Here is a 21,763-nt window from a genome sequence, read left to right on the forward strand (position 1 = left end):
GAAGAATGAAATCATGCCATTTACAACAATGTAGATGGAACTGGAGGATATTATGCTAAATGAAATAAGTCATTCAGAGAAAGATTTCATATGTTTTCACTCACATGTGGAACTTGGGAAACTTAAGACCAGGGGGGAAGGGAAGGGGAAAAAATAGTTTCAAACAGAGAGGGAGGGAGGCAAACCACAAGAGACTCTTAAATACAGAAAACAAACTGAGGATTGATGGCAGAGATTGGGGGAGAAGGGAAATGGGTGATGGGCATTGAGAAAGGCACTTGTTGGGATGAGCCCTGGGTGTTGTATCTAAGCAATGAATCATAGGGAATCTACCCCCGAAGCCAAGAGCACACTGCAAACACTGTATATTAGCTAACTTAACAATAAATATTTAAAAACAAACAACTACAACAAAACCCCAAAAAGATAATCTTGACAGGAGTAAGAAAACAAAAGATTCTTCTTCCCACTATCCCCATCAAATTCCATCACCCTCTATTTTCTAATTTTATTTTCTTCATGACACTAATTATCTGAAATTTACTCATCCATTTATACACTCACTTATTCACCTGTCTCTTGGCTCTCCCCACTAGAATGTTGGCTCTATTTTAGAGCAGGGACTCTGTGTGCTTTTCCCTACTGTCTCTATAGCACTGAGAAACAGTGCCTGGCATGTAGCGGCTACTCCACGAATACTTACTGAATTGCAAAGATTAAGGGAAAATACAAGAGTACTGTAACTAGGTCAGTGACAGTGAGGACAGATATGCAAGACATTTTGGAGGCAAACTCACTAAAACTTGGTGACTGATTAAATGTAGAAAAAGGAGAGAAAAAGTTTTCACATATTACTACCGCCAAATTTTCATTCTGTAGACTACGGTAAGTTGCATCAGGTATACCAAATTATAGTTTTGCATTCCACAGTTATTTAGTTTTTCCCATTTCATATGCTCCTGGAATTGTCATGAATCTGAAGACACTGAATAGTTTCAAAGGAAAAAAAGCTATGGATACATTTTAGTATGTATTCTCCATGGCATCTGGAGAGCAAAATATCCAGCAAAAATACATGCAGCCTTTTCTTGGCAAAACAAAACTGTGTTCATTATTCATTAAATCATCTAAGGCTTTTCCTATCATCTGCATTCAAAATAAGTAGCTGGCAAAGTAGTTAAGTACATGAAGACTTTGGAATGAAATGGAAAAGGCTTCAAATTTGAGCTGTGTTAAGAACTATGTGATCTAAGTATCCCAGGTTCCTCATCCTCACACGAGAAATTGTGTATCAATTTTAGCTGAAGAAATACTTTAATAAAGGACATTAGTTCTTACATAATTATGAAATTAGTTGATACACAAATATGATGAATGCTTTACTGAAATCTCACAAATCCAATGGGGTGCCAATGCTAATGCAACTTAACGTTTTCTTCCCCTTCTTTCTCTTTCCCACTACTTTCCTGCATAAATCCTCTACTCCAAGGAAGCCCATTTAACTTTTGTCACCAAAACACAATTTAGCTTATGACATTTCTCCTACCTCCCTTCCGCTTCAATCGCACTCATGCTTCAAGTCTCTACCTAAGTTCTTTCTTTTCTCTCCAGCTTCTCTTCTGAGCACCCAAGCTAACACTGACCTCTCCTCTAAACTCCTGTTGCATTTTTCTGTACCTCTCAGTTAACAGTAACATATGGTGGTGAGCTTTACATTTCTTAGCTCTGAAATACAGCATAGGTAATGGAAAGTTCTAAACAAAATACTACTTTGTATCACCTAAAGTACCTAGCAAAGTACTCTGCACTAGAGTGCACACAATATTTGAAAACTGTTTATGTGCAGACCTATTCGATAATTTAGTGATTGATCAGGGAAGGCACAAAACATCTAATTAAATATTTAATGAAATAGAACCTTATGTTCCTCCTTCGGTTCTACTCTGACTTCGTTATTAAAGAGGCAACAGTCATCAATATATGTGTTCACCTTGCCTGCAGGCAGACCTTAGCCTTTTCTTCCCACCGCTCAGAGACTGTAAGGAGCTCCTGTAGTTCAGCCATTGCCTTCTCCACAGCATGGTGGGGTGCCAACCCCACCCCAGAGTCTATCAGTTTCTTCATGACATCCAAAGTGACCTGCTGTGGATCTGACAGGGTCAGTCTTACTTCATCCAACCATCGAGCCTGCTGTAGCTCTTGCTTTAGTCGGGCTAATTCAGGTAGCTCCACATAGAGACTAGAACCCATGTCTATCAACATTTGGAGTTTGGAAGAATCTGGGGTTTCATCCATCATGGCCTCTTGAGCACGTTCATGAAACTCTTCCACATCATCCAGGAGATTCTGAAAAAGTAAAAAAACAAACAAACAAACAAACAAAACAACCAAATTTAAAAGATACAAAATGAGGGGCGCCTGGGTGGCTCAGTCAGTTGAGTGTCCGACTTCGGCTCAGGTCATGATTTCATGGTCTGTGGGTTCAAGCCCCGTGTCAGGCTCTGCACTGACAGCTCAGAGCTTGGAGCCTGCTTCCGATCCTGTGTCTCCCTCTCTCTCTGCCCCTCCCCCACTTTCACTTTGTCTCATTCTGTCACTCAAAAAATAAATAAATGGAAATAAATGGAAAAAAAAAATTTTTTTAAAGAAATAAAAAATAAAAGATACAAAATGAGTATGGAATATAGCTCAGGCAAACTAACTCTAGATTATCTAATAATCTCACCATTATAGCACCAAATAGATATGATAGTAAAAAACGTAAATATCATAAATATGCTTCTCTGTAATTACTTACCTTCTTCCTTTTAAAATACGACTCATTCAGGGGCGCCTGGGTGGCTCAGTCGGTTGAGCGGCCGACTTCAGCTCAGGTCATGATCTCACGGCCCCGTGAGTTCGAGCCCCGCGTCAGGCTCTGTGCTGACAGCTCAGAGCCTGGAGCCTGTTTCAGATTCTGTGTCTCCCTCTCTCTGACCCTCCCCCGTTCATGCTCTGTCTCTCTCTGTCTCAAAAATAAATAAACGTTAAAAAAAAAAAATTCTATAAAAAAAATAAAAAAAAATACGACTCATTCAAAAAAATTTTTTAATTTTTTTAAAATGTGTATTCTTGAGAGAGAGAGAGAGAGAGCGAGCGAGCGCATGAGCGGGGGAGGGGCAGAGCGAGAGGGAGACACAGACTCTGAAGCTGGCAGCACAGAACCTGATGTGGGGCTCAAACTCACGAGTCACAAGATCATGACCTGAGCTGAAGTCGGACACTTAACCCTGAGCCACGGAGGCGCTCCAATTCAAAAAATATTTAAAGACTGCAGACTTAGATATAGCCACTGTTTTAAGTGCACAATATTAAAACATACAGTCCTTTGTCTTCAAGGAACTCATTTTAATCTAAATAGCCAGACACTGAATACGTGAATGAAATGTTTCAGTTCGTTTTAAATGCTATGAGAACAAAATAGAACACAATAGAGAATGACCAGAGGAGGAGGGCATACTACACTGCAATGGTGGTCACAGAAAACAGATGAACTGAAACTAAAATAAGGAGATGGAAGTGGGAACTATAAGAAGATCTGGAAGAAGAGCAGTTCAGGCAGGGCAAGTAATAACTGCAAAAGCTCTTAAAGAGAAATGAGCTTGCTGTCTTGCTCATCTGGATGAGTGGATGATGAGAAGCAAAGTGGAGAATGTAGTTTAAAAATAAGCAGAGGTCAGATTACACAGTGCCCTGTAGATTATGAATTTAGATTTCATTCTAATGGCTTTGAGGAAGCACTGGAGAATTTAACCACAAATAAATGATATGATTTGATTTATATTTTACACAATCATTCTGGCTACCAAATAAAAAATCAACTATCAAGGACAAGAGAAGAAGAAAGGAGGTGAGTTAAGAGGCTATTACAGTAACCTAAGGCCTAGAATCTAGTAGTTCAGAGCAGTTTAAGCAATGGTCATGATGATAAATGGTTCACTCTGGGATACATTTTGAAGATAAAACAGCACTTGTTTAGAGACTGGTTGTAGGGTAATAAGGGAAATAAAGGAATCAAGGATTTTGACTCATTAAAAGGCTTTTAAGATTACTTCAGTCTGCCAAAGGGATATGGAGAGTATGCCACTGGACGTACAAGCCTGTAGGAAAGAACAAAGGCACTAAGAACTGGTGATCTGGGAATCAGATCAGATTTGTTTAATGTCACTAAACAAGTAAGATGTCAAGACCTAGACTAAAGAAAGGGCTGAGGCTCCGAACATACTCCACAATTAGAAGTCAAGCCAAGGAGAAAACAAACAGCAAAGAAGACTAAAGAGAAGGAGCTGTGAATAACCTAGAAAACCAAAGAGTGTGATGTCACAGATGTTTAGAGAAGAAAGTCTCAGATAGGAAAGTGTGGTCAACTATCAAAATGCTCCCACAACAAGGAATAAAGCAAAAACACAATTGATACTAGATTTCACAAGCTGATAACCTTGATAAAAACCATTTCAGATATCCTGCCCATGGCCAAATCACAAACCACCACCATGAACTATCAAAGGAATACTAACTACACAAATTAATGTATTTGATATATACTTTTGAGATTTTACAAATTCAAGAAACCATCAGGACTCTAGTAATTTCAGAGCTCATATTTTTAAAAGCTCATGAACTAATAACTTACTGAAACATTTAGATTCTTTTAATAATTTTCTTGCATTTCAATTTTATCTATGCCAGATAGGGATTCTGATCTAAAATTAAAACAGAAAAAAATTCTAAACTAATTACTCTTGGTTCCAGAATCTTAAAGGGAGTATTAAAGACTAAGAACTAAACCAAGGAATTCTTTTTTTTTTTAAGTTTATTTATTTATTTTGAGAGAGAGAGAGAGAGAGAGAAAGCAGGGGAGGGCAGAGAAAGAGGGAGAGAGAGAATCCCAAGCAGGGTCTGAACTGTCACCACAGAGCCCGATGTGGGGCTCAAACCCATCGACCGTGAGATCATGACCTGAGCAGAAATCAAGAGCTGAATGCCTAACTGACTGAGCCACCCAGGCACCCCTAAACCAAAGGATTCTTACTGTCAGCAGTAAGAGAAACAGAACAAAAAACTAGTCTAGACACAGTATTTTATCTGCCCAAAACAGAAACCCATACTACAAAGGTTATTACCCAAGAAAAGAAACGTAATACTCCACCTTTACTTGTCGAGCTTGGCTGATGACACATGGAAGACTAAAAAGTTGTTGGACAAAGGCCTTCAATTCTTCCACTGTCAGTTTGGTCCGAGTCCTCCCACTATCTGGGCTCTGCCTGATGTGAAATAATATTGAGACATAAGTAAGAAAAATTCACAGTCATCTGATTATCAGAGGGGCTTCTAGTCTCTCTAGAATTCTAACCCAAGCAACCCCAGAATATGAGTGTTTGAGAGATTCCACTGTAATGCTGATCACCTCCAAATCAGGTATTTACCTCTTTAGTTAATGGCTCAAAGATTCAATACTCCAAGTTGTAGTTCCTCCAATCTTACAAGTGTTAAACATTTCAAACAGTTAATCAATTCCTCAGATCAAAATATTATGTTCATTAATAAAACTAAATCTTCTACCTCAAAAAGCTTAAAATGTGGAACAAGGGCACCTTTAACTTAGGAGACAATAAACCCTCTGAAACGTATTCAGAACTGTATGTGTATGTGCATTTTTCCTTTTTTTTTTTTTTAATTTTTTTTTTCAACGTTTTTTTATTTATTTTTGGGACAGAGAGAGACAGAGCATGAACGGGGGAGGGGCAGAGAGAGAGGGAGACACAGAATCGGAAACAGGCTCCAGGCTCCGAGCCGTCAGCCCAGAGCCCGACGCGGGGCTCGAACTCACAGACCGCGAGATCGTGACCTGGCTGAAGTCGGACGCTCAACCGACTGCGCCACCCAGGCGCCCCATGTATGTGCATTTTTCTAAGAAAAGGGTCTCTAAGCTTTTGCCAGATTCTCCGAGAGGGTTAGTGACCCAATGACAGCTGAAGATTCACTGACCAACATCTTTAAGAAAGATTCTCTAATGAAATGGTAAATAAAAAATATACAAAGTAATTTTAAAACCCAATGTGAAGTGCAACAGAAGAACCTGTTCAGATACCAGGAATGTGTTGGGATGAATACAAAACAATACCACAGAAAATTTAACACATATAAATGACATTAAATCAAGGGCGCATACTTCTACACTCCTTAGTAACAGCCTTTCCTGCATCCATCAAGGTTAGTCTTTGCTGCCACCTGCCTTCAGCATGTAGTATCATTTATTTATTTACAAATATTTATTGCACACCTATTATATGCCAGGCATTGTGCTAAGCACAAGAAATAAAGCAATGAAAAAAAGAATAAAAAATCTCCAACATCCTAGTCTCACACATGTTCTAGTGGGCCTGGGAAACAGTAGAAGAGATAATGAGTTAGTATATCAGGAGGTGACTGGGCTAGGAGAAAAACAAAACGGGAAAAAAGAATAAAAAGGTTGCAACTTTATAAAGGTTGTCAGAGCAAGTTTCTTCAAGAATGTGTCATCTGAAAAAGACCTGAAAGAAGTGAGGGACAAGCCACCTGGATAGCAGGGAAGGCCTGTGAAGGCCCTAAGGAGAACCGTGTCCAATGTGTAGGAAAAGCAGAAAGGGGAAGAAGACTGCAGAGTGAAGCAAGAAAGAAGGGAGAGTAGTAGGGGTTTAAGATTGGGACATGACTGGAGGAGAAAGGGAAATGGCCACGAGAGATCAAAGATTAAATAGAGGGCCTTGTGAGCCAGTTAAAATTCTGGCTTCTACACTGAAAGAAAAACAAACAAGACCAAAAAACCCACAAGAAACCACTGGGGAACCCAACTCTTCTTCATAGTCTTACCTGTGCTTCTGCTTTTTGCTGAGAAGCAGCTGAGCCACAGAGGCACAGGTCTCCGCTTCTTTTACAGCATCCCTGAGCTTTCTAAAGAGATCATTCTCTGGGTATTTCCTATCCTCAGCATCTTCCAGCATTACTCGTAATTCAATCAAATCTGTAAGAATAAAACTGTATGCTATAACCACAGACATAAAAAGCCATTTAAAAATGTTAACCAACCCCTCTCAAGTTAGTCCTCAACCTATCAGAAGAATCATCGCAGCTGGGAAAATCTCACCAATGCAATTAAAAGCTTATGAGCAGATGCTCATTCCTAATCCTTATGGATGATTTCTCTCAGGTAAGGTTAATTCCTCGTTCTTTTTTTTTTTTTAATGTTTTATTTATTTGAGAGAGACAGAGAGAGAGAGAGAGAGAGAGAGAGAGAGAGCGAGCATGCACGCAAGCAGGGGAGGGGCAGAGAGAGAGGGACAGACAGAGAATCCCAAGCAATGTCTAGACACTTAACTGACTGAGCCACCCAGCCGCCCCTGCAATTCCTTGTTCTTAATTAGCCTTCAGTGTTAGTCCACTGGTAACAATGGCTCCCCAAAATACATATGTATTGCCAGTTAGCCATCTGTCCCATTTTATATTAACTTTTGATGTAAGAGAAGATTCTCAAATAGAAAACTAAATCTTAAGTCAGTCAACCAATCCATTAGTCTCAAATCTTAAATGAAGCCTAAGATTTTTCCTTAATAGAAAAACACATAAAACAAAACAAGGCCTCTTTTTTTTTTTTAATTTTTTTTTTTTTTAATGTTTATTTATTTTTGAGACAGAGAGAGACAGAGCATGAACAGGGGAGGAGCAGAGAGAGAGGGAGACACAGAATCCGAAACAGGCTCCAGACTCTGAGCTGTCAGCACAGAGCCCCACACGGGGCTCGAACTCACAGACCGTGAGATCATGACCTGAGCCGAAGTCGGACGCTTAACCGACCAAGCCACCCAGGCGCCCCACAAGGCCTCTTTCAATGTGACAGTAATTTCAGTGTATGCATACAAAAGGAGGATACTTAACCTTTCTTGTGGTTGAAGTTGGCAGATAATGCTTCTGTAACACGGCTGACCCAAGTGTCATAAGATTGTGCCCTGACTTTCACACCGTATAGCAGAGAAGGGAGGTCTTCTAATGGATAGCGGTATCTAAAAACAAAGAGAAACAAACAAAACACAGAAATAAAAACTTGAAAATCCAACAATAACTTGAAAATAAATTTTAAACATAATCAGTTTAATACAATGATGAGGGGAATGGGGTCTTAAAAAAATCAAAGTTGCCCATAGAGGCTTAATGCAGGGAGAGACAGGGAATATATGAAATCAACTGATAAAAAAAAATAACTTCAGTTGCCAAGTTTAGAGCCAACTTTAAAGGACTGGTACACAGCAGGGAGGCAGAGAGACAAGGAAAAGTCACCAGTCTACACATGGGGAAGGGAAATTACAAAGAACAATGCCCTTGGTTTTCAAAGAATTAACAAGTTTTACAAGAAACTTATGGATACCTAAGACACTTCTTCTGCATGGGGCAGGGGCACAGATCAGCTGGATGGTAGAGACACACAAGCCGCTCAGGATTACAGGAGCATGTCAGAGCAGAGAGAAAACATGTGGTTCTGCACGCTGAACACTGTCGCTCATCATCAGGAACAAGTTCAAACACCTCTTCTTCCGACATCAGCACACCCTGAAATACAATTCATGTCACTACATCAAATCTTTCTATCTCTCAAGCATCAAAGACCTTCAAGTTATTAAATTTTTTTCTTACAAGGAAAAATGATGCCCCATTAATGACACAGGTTAAACCTGAAATGGGACCATACCACAAGAACTTACTTCATGAGTCTCCACCAATGTATAAGCACACTTCAGAGATACTGTGGGTTTGGTTCCAGACCATGGCAATAAAACAACTATCACAACAGAACAAGTCAAATAAATTTTCTGGTTTCTCAGCAAATATATAAGTTATATTTACACCATACTGTAGTCCATTAAGCGTGCAAGAGTATTGTGTCTGAAAAAGCAATGTACACACCTTAATTAAAAAATCCTTTGCTGCTAAAAAATGCTCAACATCATCTAAGCTTTCAGGAGGTTATAATCTTTTTGCTGATGGAGGGTCTTGCCTCGATGTTCATCAGACTGTTAACTGATCAGGGTGGTGGTTGCTTAAGATTGGAGTGGCCATTATAATTTCTTAAAACAATGGAGTCACATCAATTGTCTCTTTCACGTGTGACTTCTCTTAGCATATGATGCTATTTGACAGCATGTTACTCACAATTAGGACTTCTTTCAAAATAGGAGTCCATCCTCTCAAACACTGCCACTGCTTTATCCACTAAGTTTACATAATATTCTAAATCCTTTGTCGTCATTTCAATAATCTTCACAGCATCTTCACCAGGAGTAGATTCCATCTCCAGAAAACAATTTCTTTGCTCATCCATCAGAAGCAATTCCTCATCTGCTAAAGCCGTATCACAAGACTGCAGCAATTCAGTCACATCCTCAGGCTCCACTTCTGTGATTGTAGTTCTCTTGCTCTTTCCAACACGTCTACACTTTCTTCTCCACTGAGATCTTGAAGCCCTAAAAGTCATTCCTGCCACAGCTGGAATCAACTTCTTCCAAACTTCTGTTCATGTTGATATTTGGACCTTGTTCCATGTGTCACAGATGTTCTTAATAGTATCTAGAATGGTGAATCTTTTCCAGAAGATTTTCAATTTATTCTGCTTAGATCTATCAGAAGACTATTTATGGCAGCTGTAGCCTTACAAAATTTATTTCTTAAATATTAAGACCTGAAAGTTGAATTACTCCTTGATCCATAGGCTGCAGAATGGATGTTCTGTTAGCAGGCATGAAAACAACATCAATCTTGTTGGACATCTCCATCAGAGCTTTCGGGTGGCCAGGCACATTGTCCATGAGCAGTCATATTTTGAAAGGAATCTTTTTTTTTTCTCTGCACAGCAGGTCCAACAGTGGGCTTAAAATATTCAGTACACTGTTTGTAAACACATGTGCTGTCATCTGGATTTTGTTGTTCCAGTTATACAACACAGAGTAGATTTAGCACAATTCTTAAAGATTTATTTATTTTTTAATGTTTATTTTATTTCTCTTGAAAGAGAGAGAGAGAGAGCAAGCGTGTGAGCAGGGGAGGGACAGAGAAAGGAGAGAGAGAATCCCAGGCAGGCTACACATTGTCTGCACAGGAGCCCGATGCAGGGGTCAATCTCACCAGCTGTAGGTGAAAACCAAGAGTCAGATGCTTAACTGACTGAGCCAGCCAGATGCCCCTAGCTGGACCCTGAGATTTTAGGATTGGTAAATGAGCAATGGCTTCAACTTAATGTCATCAGCTATATTAGCCCCTAACAAGAGAGTCAGCCTGCCCTTTGAATCCAGGCATTGACTTCTCTCTAGCCATGAAAGTCCTAGATGGCATCTCCTTCTAATAGAAGGCAGTTTTGTCTACACCGAAAATCTATACTTAGTGTAGCCGCCTTCACTGATGACCTTGGCTACATCTTCTGGATAACTTGCTGCAGCTCTGTATCAGCACTTGCTGCTTCACCTTCCATTTTTGTGGTGTGTAGATGATTTCTTTTCTCAAACATCATGAACCAACCTCTGCTAGCTTCAAACTTCTGCAGCTTCCTCACAGCTCTCAGCATACATAAAACTTAGGAGTTAGGGCCTTGCTCTGGATTAGGCCCTGGCATAAGGAAATGTTGTGGCTGGTTCCATCTTCTATCCAGATCACTAAAACTCTCACCGTATCCTCAAAAAAGGCTATTTTGCTTTCTTACTGTTCATGTGTTCACTAGAGTAGCACTCTTAATTTACTTCAAGAACTTTTCCTTTGCATTCACAACCTGGCTAGCTGGCACAAGAAGCCTAGCTTTTGATCTATGTAGGATTTCCACATGCCTTCCTCACTAAGCTTAATAATTTCTAGCTTCTGATCCAAAGTGAGAGATGTGTAACTCTTCCTTCCACTTGAGCACTTAAAAGGCTGCTGTAATAGGGCTATTACTTGGCTTAATTTCAGTATTGTTGTAGCTCAAAGAATAAACAGGAACAGAGAAATAGCTAGTTGGTAGAGCAGGCTCAACATGCACATTTATCGATTAAGTTCACCATTATGAGGGCACAGGTTGTGGCACCCCAAAACAATTACAGTTGTAACATCAAAGATCACTCATAAAATGACCATAAAGAATATAATAATAATAATTTAAAAAAGCGTGACCAATTAAAATATGGGCAGAAGGGGTGACTGGGTGGATCAGCATCTGACTCTTGATCTGCGCTCAGGTCATGATCCCATAGTTGTGGGATCAAGCCCTGTGTCAAGCTCCACGCTGAGCATGGAAGCCTGTTTAAGATTTTCTCTCTCCCTCTGTCCCTCTCCCCCACTTGCACTTTCTCTAAAATACAAAAATAAAAAATAAAAAAACAAAAATCAACAAAAATGGGCAAAAGACATTAATAGACATCTCTCCAAAGACATACATGATCGCTAACAGACACATGAAAAGATGCTCAACATCACTCTTCATCATAGAAATGCAAATCAAAACTACAATATAGTCTCATGCCTGTCAGAATGGCTAAAATCAAAACTATAAGAAACAACAAGTGTTGGCATGGATGTAGAGAAAGAGAAACCCTCATGCATTATTGGTAAGAATGCAAACTGGTGCAGCCACTGTGGAAAACAGTATGGAGGTTCCTCAAAAAATTAAAGTTAGAATTACCATATGATTCAGCAATTGCACTACTGGGTATTTACCCAAAGAACATGAAAACACTAATTTGAAAAGATATATGCACCACTAAGTTTATTACAGCATTCTTTACAATAGCCAAATTATGAATAAAAAAACGTGGTATATACACAATGGAATATTATTCAGCCATTAAAAAGAACAAAAACCTGCCATTTGCAACAACATGGATGGATCTAGAGAATATGCTAGTGAAATAAACCAGTCAGAAAAAGACAAACACCATCTGATTTCATTCATATGTGGAACTGAAGAAACAAAACAAAGAAAAAAAAGACAAAACACAAAAAACAAAAAACAAAAAACCTCAGACTCTATTAAGGGAATTTCATTCTTTTTTTAAGTAAGCTCTACACCCAATGTGGAGATCAAACTCATGACCCTGGGTTCAAGTCATCCACTGTGCCAGCTAGATGCCCCAGACTCTATTAAATATAGAGAATAAACTGTTGGTTACAGAGGGGAGGTGGGGGGGGGGGGGGGGGGGGGATCAGTGAAATAGGTGAAGGGGATGAAGAGTACGTTTATGATGAGCCCTGACTAATGTATAGAATTTTTGAATCACTATATTGTACACCTAAAACTAACATAACATTGTATATTAATTATACCATAATTAAAAATGAAATAAAATAAAATGAAAAAATTTGAAATATTGTGAGAATTACCAAATGTGACAGAGAGACATGAAGTGAGCAAATGCTGTTGGAAAAATGAGGCCAATAAATTTGATCAATGCAAGGTTGCCACAAACCTTCAATTTGTAAAAAACACAGTACCTGTGAAACTTCAAAAGATGGACACCAGGCAATGGGAAAGAAATCATTCTTTGTGGAAGGTGAGTTGACTGTATTTATGTGAGTCTGTTTCTGGGTTCTCTGTTGTGTTCCACTGGTTGATTTGTCTGTTCTTTTGTAAATACCACATAGTCTTTATTACTACTCTAGCTTTATAGTAAGTATTTAATATTTTTATTTATTTTTTATGAGTATAGTTGACACACAGTGTACTTTAGTTTCAGGTGTACAATTTATAGTAAGTCTTGAAATCAGGTAGCGTTAGTCTTCTGAGTTTGTTCTTCTGCAATATTGACTTGGCTGTTATGAGTCTTTTATCTCTCCAAATAAATTTTAGAACCAATTTGTCAATATCCATAAAATAACTTGCTGGGATTTTGATAAGGATTTCACTGGATTTATAGGTAAATTGGGAAGAACTGACATCTTGACAACACTGAGTCTTCCGGATCCATGAACATGGAATATCTCTCCATTTACTAAACTCTTCTTTGATTTGGTTCATCAGAGTTTTATAGTTTTCCTCCCTGTACATGTTCAGGGTACCTGGGTGGCTCAGCTGGTTAAGTGTCTGGCTCTTGGTTTCAGCTCAGGTCATGATCTCCCTGTTTCATGAATTCAAGCCCAGCTTCAAGCTCTCCACTGGGAGCTCTCTTAGGATTCTCTCTCTCTCCCTCTCTCTGCCCCTCCCTACTTGTACTCACTCGCTCTCAAAATAAACTTCCAAAAAAAAAAAAGAAAGAAACTGGGGCGCCTGGGTGGCTCAGTCAGTTAAGCATCTGACTTTGGCTCAAGTCACAATTTTGCGGTTCATGAGTTCAAGCACCATGTCAGGCTCTGTGCTGATAGCTCAAAGCCTAGAGCCCACTTCAAGTTCTGTGTCTCCCTCTCTCTCTACCCCTCCCCTGCTCGCACTCTGTCTCTCTCTCAAAAATAAACATTAAAAAAAAAAAAAAAGAAACCTAAGTATTTCATTCTTGGAGGGTGCTAATATAAATGGTTAACTTAAAAAAAATGTTTTTTAATGTTTATTTGAGAGACAGCATGCATGTGAGCACAGGGAAGGGCAGAGAGAGAAAGAGAGACAGAGAATCCTGTCAGCGCAAAGCCAGGTGAGGGGTTTGATCCCACAAACCATGATATCATGACCTGAGTCGAAAACAAGGGTTGGAGGCCTCACCAACTTAGACACCCAGGTGCCCCAATGGTAATTTGCTTTTAATTTCAAATTAAAACGTTAGTTGAATTTTTAAAAAATAGAGTTAGGAGCACCTGGGTGGCTCAGTCAATTAAGTGTCTGACTTTGGCTCAGGTCATGAGCTAATGGTTCATGAGTTCAAGCCCTGCACTGGGCTCTGTGCTAACAGTGCAGAGTCTGCTTGGGATTCTCTCTCTCTTCCCCTTCCCCATTTGCGCTCTCTCTCTCTCTCTCAAAATAAATAAATAAACTAAAAAATTAAATTAAATTTTAAAAAAAGGTTTGGGGTGCCTGGGTGGCTCAGTTAGGGTTTGACTCTTGATTTCAGCTCAGGTCACAATCTCATGGTTTGTGAGTTTAAGCCCCCATGCTGGGCTCTGTGCTGACAGCACAGAGCCTACTTAGGATTCTCTTTCCCTCTCTCTACCCCTCCCCTGCTCCCGCTCTCTCAAAAATAAATAAATTTTAAAAAACAAAAGATTTAATTTACTACAAGCATTCAAAATCCTAACACTTGTTGGGGTGGAGGGGGGTTGCAGTGGGAGGTGGATCTGGTCACCCTCTGCCCAGCCACCTCCATTATAAGGAAACTCCATCAAAAATTCAACTGGCTTCCAAACCAGGAAAAAAAAAATCCCAGCACTTGGTCATTCAGTACTTCCTACTCATTAAGTTGCTTAGAAAGAGGAAAGAAATAAAAACAAATCAATTTAGTCTGACAGTTGGAATCACCAGAAACATAACTTTTATTCAATTTCAAACCTCAAAGAAAAGTAAAGGATTTGAACTTTCTTATTTAAAGAAATAACACTATATGTAGAAGATTCTTATTTAAAGAAATAAATATATACCTAAGAAATTCTAGCTGATAGAATTCTATTTTTTTAATCTAGAAATGACATAAAGATTCCTAAAATTTTTCAATTTGAAGAACGCAAAATGGCAAGTATAAAAACATACCTTCTCTAAATTTATGATTTTTGTGTTTAACTTCTAAAGAAATCAAAGATGAAAATGGATTCTTTCTACACATTCCATTTTTAGTATATTCCATGAGTAGTACTGAATACAGGAAATGTGCCAAGCAAACTCACCATTTGTACAACAGACTCCCTTAATCTTGTCTCTTCTTCAGTCATGAGAGTCAATTCTTTGCACACCATGGCAGCCAGGCCCACATCTAAGCATTCTGGATCTGCTGCCATCTTGAAAATGAGTTCTTCATGTGAAAAGACACAATGGCGCCTTAAACGTCTGTAATGATTGACACACTGACGTCCAATGGGTAACTGTAAAACGACAAGTTTCTCAAATTAACTTACTTGCTTATAACATTTTCCTGAACAAAACCACTATTTAGCCTACAGATCCTCTCTTTTACTGTAAAGAAGGCAGAATAACCAACTCCATTTGAAAATAAGAGGTAACTTAAATATTAAATCTTTATGGCCCAGCAGGAATTTCAAAGGTGTTCCCACAGAAAATTTCCATAATTTGAGATGCTAAGCCTCTACCCTAAGCTATTGACTTTCTACTCATTATGTACCAGAAGTACAAGTTCCTTGATATTTAAATGAGGTAGCAAACTTTTAGACCAGTCTAACATAAACTGCCTTTAAAGAAAAAAGAAAAGACATTCAGATTATAAAGGGTTCGGTGGACATATTCAGCACAGAAGTTTCCGTAGAACAAAAAGCAGAGATGTTATTAGAAGTTTGAAAGAGAAAAAAAGCACTACTTTAGCAATTCACATGGACTCACTCAATTTTTTGTAAGAACCAAAGCAAAAGATGATTTACATTTTAGCATCTAGAAATTATTTTAAAAACAATCAGTCTAGGGCACCTGGGTGGCTCAGTTAGTTAAGTGTCCAACTCCTGATTTCAGCTAGGTCATGATCTCACGGTTTGTGGGATCAAGCCCCAGGTCGGGCTCTGTGTTGACAGTGTGGAGCCTGCTTGGGATTCTCTCTCTCTCTCTCTCTCTCTCTCTCTGCCCCTTCCCTGCTCACACACACACTCTCTCTCTCAAAATAAATAACTTAGGGATGCTTGGGTGCCTCAGTTGGTTAAATGTCCAACTTCAGCTCAGGTCATGAGTTCATGGGCTCATGAGTTCAAGCCCCATGCTAAGCTCTGTGCTGACAGCTCAGAGAGCCTGGAGGCTGCTTTGGATTCTTCATCTCTCTCTCTGCCCCTCCCCCGCTCACGCTCTTTCTCTCTCAAAAATAAACATTAAAAAAAATTTTTAATAAATAACGTAAAAATAAACAAATAAATAAATAAATAAATATAATCAGTCTAACCCAAAGAGAATTCAAAGTGAAGTCATGAGATTATATACTTTATTCTCCCTACGTGAAATGATCACTTTTCATAAATCATCAGATTCCTTCTTTAAGATAAATACTGAAAATTTCTTTAACCATCAAGCTTTAAGCCAAATTGTGATACTAGTTATACTATACAGGCATTCCTTGGAGATATCGTGGGTTCAGTTCCTGACTACCATAATATGTGAATACCACAATAAAGTGAGTCAAGTGAATTTTTTGGTTTTCCAGTGCATATGAAAGTTAGGTTTACACCATACAATATATATTTAGTGTGCAACAGCATTATGTCTAAAAAAACAATGTACAAACTTTACTTCAAAAATACTTTCTGGGGGGGGGGGGGGGGGATGAAAAAAAATACTTTCTTGCTAAAAAATGCTAACAATCACCAGAACTTTCAACAAATCCTAATTACTAATCATAGATCCCTGTAACATATAATGAAAAAGTTTGAAATATCGCCAGAATTACCAAAATGTGACATAGAGACATGAACAAATGCCATTGGAAAACTGGCACCAAGAGACTTGCTTGACACAGGGTTGCCACAAGCCCTCAATTTGTATTAAAAAAAAAAAAAATGCAGTTGTGGAGTGCAATAAAGTGTGATGAAACACGTATGCCTGTACACACAAACACACACACTCCTCCCATTCCTTTTCTCTCTTTTCTCTCTCTTTCTTTCCTTTCTCTCTCTCTTTCCCTCTCCCCCCCCCCCCCCACACACTTGTATCCTCCTGTACAGTGGAAAAACTTGGGTATTTAAATAGGGTTTTAGTTTATATTTGAAAACTAAGATATAAAAGAGAAAAAATTTAAAAATGGACCTTTAAGAACCTTTTAGAAATCACCTCCAGTTTAAGACAGGCAGAAGACAACGATAGGAATCATAGTTTAAGAATATAAGACTATCTCTGAATCAAGTAATATTTCCATACTCTTCTAAAGAAACCATCTTTCCCAAGAAAACAATTATACTGAACTTATGATTAGCAATTATTTTGTCTATTAACAATCTACAAGTCTTTCATTTCTTAATTCATAAATATTTACTTTTTAAACATTTCTGATACAACTTATTAACAATGGCAAGAAGATATGCAGATCTTAATTATTACAATCTGTAAAGAAGCCACATAAAATACAACTGATTATCTATTGTATAGATATATATATATATATAGATAGACATATGGCTTATAAAACTTAATACCATCACTTTATTCCAAATCTAAAGCTGCTAAAACATTTCATTTCTATGGGCAGAAGACACAAATAGACACTTTTCCAAAGAAGACATGCAGATGGTAGACACATTAAAAGATGATCAACATTGCTCATCATCACGGAAATACAAATCAAAACCACAATGAGATAACACCTCACACCAGTCAGAGTGGCTAAAATTAACTCAGGAAACAACAGACGTTGGCAAGGATGTGGAGAAAGAGGAATCCTCTTGCATTGTTAGTGAGAATGCAAACTGGTGAAGCCGCTCTGGAAAACAGTGTGGAGGTTCCTCAAAAGAGTAAAAATAGAACTACCCTATGACCCACCAATAGCACTAATAGGAATTTATTCAAAGGATACAGGAGTGCTGATTCGAAGGAGCACATGCACCCCAATGTTTATAGCAGCGCTTTCAACAATAGTCAAATTATGGAAAGAGCCCAAATGTCCATCAAACGATGAATGGATAAAGACAATGTGGTATATATATACAATGGAGTATTACTCAGTAATCAAAAAGAATGAAATCTTGCCATTTGCACCTACGTGGATGGAACTGGAGCGTATTATGCTCAGTGAAATAAGTCAGTCAGAGACAGACAGAGATCATATGCTTTCACTCATATGTGGAATTTAAGAAACTTAACAGATAACTATAGGGGAAGGGAAGGAAAAATAAGATATAAACAAGACAGAGACAAACCATAAGAGACTCTTAAATACAGAGAACAAACTAAGGGTTGATGGGGGTAGGGAAAATAGGTGATGGGCATTGAGGAGGGCACTTGCAGGGATGAGCATTGAGTGTTGTATATAAGTGATGAATCACGGGGATCTATTCCTGAAGCCAGGACTACACTGTATGTTAGCTAACTTGACAATAAAAAAAAAAAAATTTCCCATTTCTATCACACTCTTCTTCTACAGAGTTTCAAGGACTTTTACATATATCATCTCACTTATTTGAAGTTATTAAGCAAATCTTAGCATCTTTATATACCATGTGAAAAACTTAGGCCCAGTGAAATTAAAAGAGCTGCTCAAGGCCAAACCAATAACAGTGAAAACATTAAAGGCAGAAACCATCTTTAATTTGTTTCTGAATTACCTCTATTTCCTATCCTACATCTAGCCAAGAAACAAGTAAATCATAAACAGTTAATAAATGTTAGTTAAATTAAAAAAAAAATAGAGCTTGGGGAGCCTGGTTGGCTCAGTCGATTAAGTGTCCAACTTCGGCTCAGGTCATGATCTCATGGTTCATGAGTTCAAGCCCTGTATCGGGCTCTGTGCGGACAGTGCAAAAAGCCTGCTTGGGATTCTTTCTCTCTTCCTCTCTCTCTTCCCCTTCCCCACTTGCTCTATGTCTCTCTCAAAATAAATCAACTTAAAAACAAAAGCAGAGTTCAAACCCAAGGAAAAGTCCTAAGCTCAAACTTGCTCATACTGCTTCTTAAGCCTAATAATGTTTTTTTTTTTTTTTTTTAACGTTTTATTTATTTTTGAGACAGAGAGAGACAGAGCATGAACGGGGAAGGGGCAGAGAGAGAGGGAGACACAGAATCAGAAGCAGGCTCCAGGCTCTGAGCGGTCAGCCCAGAGCCTGACGCAGGGCTCGAACTCACGGACCGCGAGATCGTGACCTGATCTGAAGTCGGACGCTTAACCGACTGAGCCACCCAGGCGCCCCAAGCCTAATAATGTTTAAAATTACTAGATCAAATAAGATTACTCATGTCATCCGTTAACCAAGGAAACAAAAATGATTCACTATGAAATTTAATAAATTAAGGTGGCTACAGAAAACATAAGACCCAATATTACAAAAAAACACCTCCCCAAGGGGAGCCTGGGTGGCTCAGTCAGTTAAGCATCCTACTCATCTTATGACTGTTAAGATTGAGCCCCGTGATGGGCTCTACACTGACAGCACAGAGCCTGCTTGAGATTCTCTCTCTCCCTGCACCTCCCCAGCTAGCACACATGCATGCACTCCCTTTCTTTCTCAAAATAAATAAACATTAAAAAAAAGATACTTTAAAATATATATATATATATCTCCCCAAATGCTGAGAGACAGAAAAGTGTCACTAAAGGAAAAACAAAGTCAAAGGTGTATCATAAATTTGCAGTCTTTTCCCAACCAACATGACATAATCATATCTAATTACTTTTTGATATCTACCTCATACAAAAAAGCAAAAGAGCAATCACTGGCATTATCATTTAAACAAAAGTATATCAACAGAGATCCCAATATCATAGTAACTTTTTAAAATAAAATTTTTAAAAGGAATAAAAAAAACAAAATGGCAGGAAGAGTAAAATCAACTAATTGTCTATAAAAAGGAAAATAATAAAGGGATATTTTAAAACTCTGAGCTAAATATTGGAAAATATGGGTAAAATTCTTCTATTTTTAATTTTTTAATGTTTATTTATTTTTGAGAAAGAGAGAGTATAGTGGTGGGGGGAGGGGGGACAGAGAGGGAGACACAGAATTTCAAGCAGGCTCCAGGCTCTGAGCTGTCAGCACAGAGCCTGACACGGGGCTCAAACTCACGGGCTTCAAGACCACGATCTGAGCCGACAGTTGGACGCTTAAACGACTGAGCCACCCAGATGCCCCAGTAAAATTAATTCTTAAAAAGATCTGGTTGTAGGGGCACCTACGTGGCTCAGACGGTTAAGCCTCCAACTTCCACTCAGTTTGTGATCTTGCAGTTCGTGAGTTCAAGCCCCACATTGGGTTCCCTGCTGTTGGCACGGAGCCCGGAGCCTGCTTAGGATCCTCTGTCTCCCTCTCTCTCTACCCCTCCTTGGCTCTAGTGCACATGCACTCTCCCTAAAATAAATAAACGTTTAAAAAAAAAAAAAGATCTGGTTGTCATTATAAAATCCATAAGTTGCTCAGATAAAGCAAAGACTAGAGGAACCATATTCTCTCAGAAAAGAAAGATTCAAAAAATATCAACTGTTCATTTAAAATTCAAACAGAATGGGGAAAATAATGGATAAGAACTATAAAATCTTCCAAATAGAAAGTGTAATGGAAACTAACTGAACTTTCTAAATTATAACAGCCACTCTACTCTCTACTGAAATATTCATGAATCCTCCCCTCCCCAGCTAAGCAAATATGGCAACTAAGATGCATTTTCCAGGGGTGTTAGTAGACGTACAACAGCTACTTGCTATAGAACAGACCCAGTCAGCAGTACAGAAGTTCACAGCTTCAGCAAAGTTGTAGCCCTGGTTAAATCCAGAATGATAGGCACGAGGAAATGTCACAACAAACTCTCCAGCACACTGATTGGTCCTGTACACCTAAATGCAAAGTGGGAACAGGGATACAAAACAAAACAAAATAAAAACAACAAAAAAGGGGAACAGATTTTATCAGTCACTTTCAGCAGCACTTTCTAAAATTAAAAACAGAAAAGCATTCATTTACACCTATCAGAAGACAATATCAGGGTTTAAAAAGGAGCCCGAGGGGTACCTGGGTGGCTCAGTCAGTTAAGTGTCTGACTTCAGCTCAGGTCATGATCTCACGGTTCGTGGGTTCAAGCCCCACATCAGGCTCTGTGCTGACAGCTCAGAGCCTGTAGCTTAATTCAGATTCTGTGTCTCCTTCTCTCTCTGCCCCTCCCCCACCCATGCTCTGTTTCTCTCTCTCTACCAAAAATAATTAAAAAAAAAAAAAAAAAAAAGCAGCAGCCAGAACTCTACCTTCTTAAAATAGTCCCTGATAACAAATTATAATAATTCATAAAAAGAAAGTATGAGACAAATTTTCAAAGAGAAATGTTACTCACTGAACTACTAGTTTCTGAAACTTGACAAAATTTTTACAATTAAGAGATTTTTTTTCTTTTATTCCTTTTATCCTTGTGTTGTCAATCATGGTAAAGGATGGAATTTCCTCCTACTCTTGGATAATTTTTTGGAAATTAACTAATTAGTTCATATGTAATATGGAAATATCCCCAAAATCAGTTTTCCTGAATCCCACTTAGTTTTATAATAATACTATATGTCTTTAGAAAAGTCCCAGATTTGGGGCACCTGGGTGGCTCAGCTCAGTTAAGCATCTGACCTTGGCTCAAGTCATGATCTCACAGCTCATGAGTTCGAGCCCCATGTCGGGCTCTGTGCTGATAGCTCAGAGACTGGAGCCTGCTTTCGATTTATCCGTCTCCCTTTCTCTCTGCCCCTTCCCTGCTTGCGCTCCTATCTCTCTCTCAAAAATAAACCTTAAAAAAAAAAAAAGTCCCAGATTCTAGTACACATTCACTCTTCAAAGACAAACTAACACTACTATTACTCAAACTACTGTCTCATTGAGGGTGTGATGAATATTTGAATATATACAGCAAATCCGTTAAATTTATACCTTATCAGATATTAGTGGCTTAAATTTAATCATTATCAAAACCAAGTTGAAAAGTAAAAAAAGT

The 21,763-nt window shown here is 38.6% G+C and overlaps 1 protein-coding gene across 2 annotated transcripts in view; it reads right to left on the reverse strand.

Moving 5' to 3' along the window:
* Nucleotides 1-21,763, reverse strand: part of KDM5A (lysine demethylase 5A) — a 97,374-nt gene that overhangs the window by 33,068 nt on the left and 42,543 nt on the right. For both annotated transcript variants that reach the window (XM_058744088.1, XM_058744089.1), the window contains exons 13-19: nt 20,511-20,630; nt 14,833-15,027; nt 8,441-8,622; nt 7,954-8,078; nt 6,892-7,042; nt 5,189-5,303; nt 1,991-2,346 (exon numbers count right to left, since the gene is read on the reverse strand). In XM_058744088.1, coding sequence (XP_058600071.1) covers nt 1,991-2,346; nt 5,189-5,303; nt 6,892-7,042; nt 7,954-8,078; nt 8,441-8,622; nt 14,833-15,027; nt 20,511-20,630 — 1,244 coding nt within the window. The remainder of the gene's footprint in view (nt 1-1,990; nt 2,347-5,188; nt 5,304-6,891; nt 7,043-7,953; nt 8,079-8,440; nt 8,623-14,832; nt 15,028-20,510; nt 20,631-21,763) is intronic.

This window comes from Neofelis nebulosa, chromosome 8, assembly GCF_028018385.1.
Source record: "Neofelis nebulosa isolate mNeoNeb1 chromosome 8, mNeoNeb1.pri, whole genome shotgun sequence".
Lineage (NCBI taxonomy): Eukaryota > Metazoa > Chordata > Mammalia > Carnivora > Felidae > Neofelis > Neofelis nebulosa.